The 6,457-nt window shown below is 45.4% G+C and overlaps 1 protein-coding gene and 1 pseudogene across 2 annotated transcripts in view; both read left to right on the top strand.

Moving 5' to 3' along the window:
* Positions 1-1,524: 1,524 nt before the first annotated feature.
* On the top strand, positions 1,525-2,376 carry LOC129643138 (calcyclin-binding protein-like; annotated as a pseudogene).
* A 3,292-nt stretch (positions 2,377-5,668) lies between these two features.
* ASAH1 (N-acylsphingosine amidohydrolase 1) overlaps positions 5,669-6,457 on the top strand; it is a 32,977-nt gene continuing 32,188 nt past the window's right edge. Inside the window, exon 1 of one of the 2 annotated variants that reach the window (XM_055567316.1) lies at positions 5,669-5,829. In XM_055567316.1, the coding sequence (XP_055423291.1) occupies positions 5,734-5,829 (96 nt within the window). In that variant the 5' untranslated portion in view covers positions 5,669-5,733. Of the gene's footprint in view, positions 5,830-5,999; positions 6,236-6,457 lie in introns of those variants that run through there. The other variant, XM_055567317.1, reaches the window with a different exon arrangement.

Here is a 6,457-nt window from a genome sequence, read left to right as displayed (position 1 = left end):
TATATGACCTAGTTTTTTTTTTGTTTTTTTTTTTTTATATGACCTAGTTTTAAAGAGCCTCTTGATGAAAGCGGAAGAGGAGAGGGAAAAAGTAGGTTTAAAAGTCAACATTCAGAAAACTAAGATCATGGCATCTGGTCCCATCACTTCATGGCAAATAGATGGGCAAACAGTGACAGACTTTGTTTTCTCGGGCTCCAAAATCACTGCAGATGGTGACTGTAGCCATGAAATTAAAAGACGCTTGCTCCTTGGAAAAAAAGCTGCAACCAACCTAGACAGCATATTAAAAAGCAGAGACATTATTTTGCCAACAAAGGTCTGTCTAATCAAAGCTATGGTTTTTCCAGTGCTCATGTATGGATGTGAGAGCTGGACTATAAAGAAAGCTGAGCAGCTAAGAATTGATGCTTTTGAACCGTGGTGTTGGAGAAGACTCTTGAGAGTCCCTTGGACTGCAAGGAGATCCAACCAGTCCATCCTAAAGGAAATTAGTCCTGAATATTCATTGGAAGAACTGATGTTGAAGCTGAAACTGCAATACTTTGGCCACCTGATGGGAAGAACTGACTCATTTGAAAAGACCCTGATGCTGGGAAAGATTGAAGGCAGGAGGAGAAGGGGATGACAGAGAATGAGATGATTGGGTGGCATCACCAACTCAATGGACATGAGTCTGAGTAAACTCTGGGAGTTGGCGATGGACAGGGAGGCCTGGGGTGCTGCAGTCCATGGGGTCGCAAAGATTCAGACACAATTGAGTGACCGCACTGAACTGATATGACCTAGAAATTCCACTTCTGGGTATATATCCAAAAAACAGAAATGGAAAAGATACATGCACTCCTATCTTTATAGCATCATCATTTATAATGACTAAGGTATGAAAGAAACCTAAGAGTCTATCAGGATGAATAGATAAAGAAGTAGTGGTATATAAATATATACAATGGAATACTACTCAGCCATATAAAAGAAGGAAATTTTGCCATTTGTAGTAAAATGGATGGACTTGGAAAGCATAATGCTTAGTGAAATAATATAGAGAAATACGAAATACTGTATGCTATCATATTGTGGAATCTGAAAAATAAAACAAACTAGTTAATAAACAAAAAAGTAGTAGATTCAAAGATATTGAAAACAAACTAGTGGTTACCAGTTGGGGAGAAGTGACAGGGGAGGGGCAATAATGCAATTATATGAAATCATGTATGTGTAATTTTTGAAAATTATAAAGCACCACAGAATTTAAAGAATCTTTTATTTGTTAAAAATTTTTTTAAAAAAGATGAATGATCAATGCCAGTGCAGTCTGTGCTCGGGGTGAGCATGTTCAGGGTGGCATTTCCTGTTCTTATCCCAGTGCCACTGCAGCCGGGGTCTTGTCTGCCACAGCCCAATCATGGCTTCAATTAAGAAGAGCTACAGAAAGATCTAGAAGAGCTGAAAGTGCCGCTGGAAAAAGCCACCAGAAAAAGAGTATCTGATCCCCTCACAGCTGAAAAACCCAAGATTGAGACAGAAATAAAAAACAAAATGCAGCAGAAGTCACAGAGGTAAAGCACAACTTTTAGAAAATGAAAAGCTAGCTGCTGTGGTTGCTCTTATTAAAACAGCATATACAGTGAAACTCAGTAATTATGGATGGGATCAGTCAGACAAGTTAATGAAAATCTACATTAACTTCACTGGAGTTCATCAAGTGCTCACTGAGAATGTGCAGGTACATTTCACAGAGAGGTCATTTGATCTTTTGGTAAAGAATTTAAATGGGAAGAGTTACTCCATGATTATGAACAATCTCTTGAAACCCATTTCTGTGGAAGGCAGTTCAAAAAAGGTCAAGAAAGATACAGTTCCTATCTACATAAAGAAAGCAGAAAACACACAGTGGAACTACCTGACTCAGGTTGAAAAAAACATTAAGAGAAAGATTAGACGTCCTATGACATTGAAACAGATCCTGTTGCTGCTGCTGCTAAGTCACTTCAGTCGTGTCCGACTCTGTGTGACCCCAGAGACGGCAGCCCACCAGGCTCCCTAGTCCCTGGGATTCTCCAGGCAAGAACACTGGAGTGGGTTGCCATTTCCTTCTCCAATGCATGAAAGTGAAAAGTGAAAGTGAAGTCGCTCAGTCATTGTCCGACTCGTAGCGACCCCACGGACTGCAGCCCAGGCTCCTCCGTCCAAGGGATTTTCCAGGCAGGAGTACTGGAGTGGGTTGCCATTGCCTTCTCCGAAACAGATCCTAGTGAGGAATTAATGAACGTTCTACAGAAAATTTACAAAGATGGAGATGATATGAAGCGAACCATTAATAAAGCCTGAGTGGAATCAAGAGGGAAGTAAGCCAAAAGAGATACAGAATTCTGAAACCTGAAAGTCTTTTTGCGAACTGTGATGTGGAAATAAAATGTTTCTAATAAGGAAATGCGGTGAGCGGCACAAATAAACGTGACATGTAACTACTTACACAGCCTTCTTCTAAGTAAAGGCAAAAAATTCTCCATTTCCTACTGGAGGATTTATTTAAATAGTGGTTTAGTCACTAAGTTGTGTCTGACTCTTGCGACCCCATGGACTGTAGGCTGCCAGGTTCCTCCGTCCATGGCATTCTCCAGGTGAGAGTACATGTGTGGGTTGCCATTTTCTTCTCCAGAGGATCTTCCCGACCCAGGAATCGAACCCAGGTCTCCTGCAATACAGGCAGATTCTTTACCGACTGAGCTATGAGGTAAGTCCCTGATTTAAATAAAATACGCTTATTAAACACTTCCTCCAAAGATGGTTTCTTTAGTAACTGGTCATTTTATTCAAGAAAAGAGTAATGTATTCTAATGTGTAATGTAAAAAGTCTGCCTAATGAAAATGCCACATTATGCGTATTATTATTCAGCTAGGAGGTAGAAAACAAAAGTTACTACTGCTTGCCTTTCAGTTCCTGACATCAGCTCCCACCAAGAATAAGTAAAAATAAAACCTGAATGTTTGCATAAAATGCAAAAAAAAAAGATGATTTCAAATCAAATAGCCATTTATATAAAAGATGGGAATCCTCTACTTTTTTTCCTCTTTTTTTGTAGACTTATTCTAAGGTCCAAGATAAATCAACCTATTTACACATTTGCCTTGATTCATGGGCCTAACATTCCAGGTTCCTATGCAATATTGCTCTTTACAGCATTGGACCTTGCTTCTATCACTGTTAGAACTGGACATAGAACAACAGACTGGTTCCAAATAGGAAAAGGAGTACGTCAAGGCTGTCTATTGTCACCCTGCTTATTTAACTTCAATGCAGAGTACATCATGAGAAACGCTGGGCTGGATGAAGCACAAGCTGGAATCAAGATTGCCGGGAGAAATATCAATAACTTCAGATATGCAGATGACACCACCCTTATGGCAGAAAGTGAAGAGGAACTAAAAAGCCTCTTGATGAAAGTGAAAGAGGAGAGTGAAAAAGTTGGCTTAAAGCTCAACATTCAGAAAACGAAGATCATGGCATCTGGTCCCATCACTTCATGGGAAACAGATGGGAAAACAGTGGAAACAGTGTCAGACTTTCTTTTTTTGGGCTCCAAAATCATTGCAGATGGTGACTGCAGCCATGAAATTAAAAGACGCTTACTCCTTGGAAGGAAAGTTATGACCAACCTAGATAGCATATTCAAAAGCAGAGATATTATTTTGCCAACAAAGGTCCATCTAGTTAAGGCTATGGTTTTTCCAGTGGTCATGTATGGATGTGCGAGTTGAACTGGGAAGAAAGCTGAGCACTGAAGAATCGATGCTTTTCAACTGTGGTGTTGGAGGAGACTCTTGAGAGTCCCTTGGACTGCAAGGAGATCCAACCAGTCCATCCTAAAGGAGATCAGCCCTGGGATTTCTTTGGAAGGAATGATGCTAAAGCTGAAACTCCAGTACTTTGGCCACTTCATGTGAAGAGGTGACTCATTGGAAAAGACTCTGATGCTGGGAGGGATTGGGGGCAGGAGAAGGGGATGACAGAGGATGAGATGGCTGGATGGCATCACTGACTTGATGGACGCAAGTCTGAGTGAACTCTGGGAGTTGGTGATGGACTGGGAGGCCTGGCCTGCTGCAATTCATGGGGTCGCAAAGAGTTGGACATGACTGAGCGACTGAACTGAACTGAACTGATGATCTTCTTGCTCACTGTTGAATCAGGAACTACTTTAATCATGTGATATGTTTTAAAAGTCAAACTTCCCTCATCAGAGAGAGGAATCCTGTTATCTACCAAAAAAAAAAAAAAAAAAAAACCAAAAAACTGGAATAAATTTTCCCACATATCAAATTCTCATTTCCCAATCTCCAACAATAATCATTGATTTTTTCTAACAAAGTAATACAAATGGGTAAAACTGCAATATCAAACTTACATAAGAAAAAAATATATATATGAAGATTTTAGTGACAGTATTCTGATTTTGCTAAAGCATTAAAAAAAAAAAAAAAGCCAGTTGGAAGTCAAAAAGGTTCAATCATAAAGTGGAACCAAGAGCTCAGGATTTCCTATTGAACTTATATGGCTAAGATGGTAAAGAATCTGCCTGCAATTGGAGACCTGGGTTCCATTCCTGGGTCCGGAAGATCCCCTGGAGGGCATGGCAACCCACTCCAGTATTCTTGCCTGGAAAATCCCACGGACAGAGGAGCCTCGCAGACTATCGTCCACCGGATCGCAAAGAGTCGGAGACGACTGAGCGAATAACACTTACACTTTATCCGACTAGGACAACAGTGTCCAAACACCGCACACATGCCAAGCAAATACACCTGTAAAGTTGTTTTCTAGGTGCAGGCTAAAACAGACTGCCCGCCTACCCTCCTCCCAGGTCCACCTGGGCTGTGCCAACCTGCGTCCTCTCACTGCAGCAGGTGAAGAAGGTACACAGGTGCTTCACTCCACGAAAGGAAGGTTCTCGGTCCTTCCTGGGCATTCCACCTGTTGTCTCAGTGCGAGTAAACCGAAGCCTAAATTCTGTGGTTTGTCACTTCAGAGGCGAAAGTCTACATGGGTAAATTCACAGCCTGGAGCATCCGTGAGAATTAACTATGCCCCGCTCCTGGCCCCTGACAGCCGTCGGGTGACCCCACGGTCAGGATCAATAACCTCACTAACTTCGGGCCCTGCTCTCCTCAGAGGGCAAAGAACGGTCGCTGTCGCGGGCTACGCCGCGTTTTGAGACTTTCGTGACTTGTGCCCGTCTCATGGACATTTGGTACCGAGCGGCCCGAGTGCAGACTTCGCCCTGGGCCTTACGGGAACGGTGCGCGGCGGCACCGGCAGGAAGAGGGGAGGTGGTCCCCACGCCCCGGCTCTGAGGAGGGCGCGGCCCTCTGTGAGGGATCGAAGTGAGGAAAGTTCCACAGCCGCACCCGCCGGGGCGGGGCTTAGGGCCGGAGCTCGGGCTGGGCGCAACCACTGCCCGCGGTGCGGGGGGTGGGACGAACACTACGGTCCTAACTCGAGAGCTTACTTTCCATCCTGGGGGTTTGTTCTTCCTTTCGGAAGGCTCTCTCGTCCCGTCGCGTCACTGAAAAGCCAGTTCCTCTCCTTGCCGCCCTCACCCCGGTGCCTATCTCCCCCCGCCCACGTCTCGAGTGGCGCGGTCCGGCTGTCAGGTCACGTGGCAGCGTGGGCGTGGCCTGCTCGGCGCTCAGGAGGTACCTCGAGCGGCCTCCACAGGAGTCCTTTGCAGCATGTTGGTGGCTGGAAGGATGTTAGGCTGGAGTCGTCTAACCTTCATCTTGCTGAGCGGGATCGTCACCTGCTTGGTGGCGCAGCAGGTGCCACCGGTGGGTGAGCTGGAGCCGAGGAGGAGGAGAGGGGCGCGCCGGAGCGTGGGGGGGGGGGGGCGCGGGGACGTGCAGGTGCGGGGCACACGGGGCTTCATCGACCACTGGCAGCATCTTTACAGGCATCCGTGTTTCTCTAAGCAGAGGTGTGGGTGCAGAGCTGGCTGGCGAGCCTCACCCCTGGTCGACTCGGTACAAGCTGGAGCAAAGAAACTTGAAGGGGAAATCATCTCTGCAGACTGGCGGCTGTGTTTGCACACCCTCACATTTGACTGAATGCACTTTTTCCACGCGCCTATAGAACTACTGGAGGAAGAGTTCCAGTTGATCTGTGTACCTAATTAAGTTAACGAGCTGCTTGAGGACTTTGGCTTTCTCTGCCTTGTGACGAGGTGCTGAAGAAGAGGTAGTAACTGAGGATCTGAAGGGCCCTGGGAAAAGACGAGGCATCCCGGGTTAGGGCGATGGGAGTAGTCCAGGCCAACCCGAGTCAAGTGACCACCAGACCTGTGGCTCTTTCCCCCTCAGGGAAGTAGCAGGAACACAGACTTGATAACTGAAAGAGCAAATGTGGGACCAGTTTCATTCTTTGCAAGGGAGGAAGTAGTCGCCGAGTGAGTCAGTGACT

The sequence above is a fragment of the Bubalus kerabau genome, chromosome 2 (genome assembly GCF_029407905.1).
Source record: "Bubalus kerabau isolate K-KA32 ecotype Philippines breed swamp buffalo chromosome 2, PCC_UOA_SB_1v2, whole genome shotgun sequence".
Lineage (NCBI taxonomy): Eukaryota > Metazoa > Chordata > Mammalia > Artiodactyla > Bovidae > Bubalus > Bubalus kerabau.
This window is presented reverse-complemented; position numbering and strand designations above follow the sequence as displayed.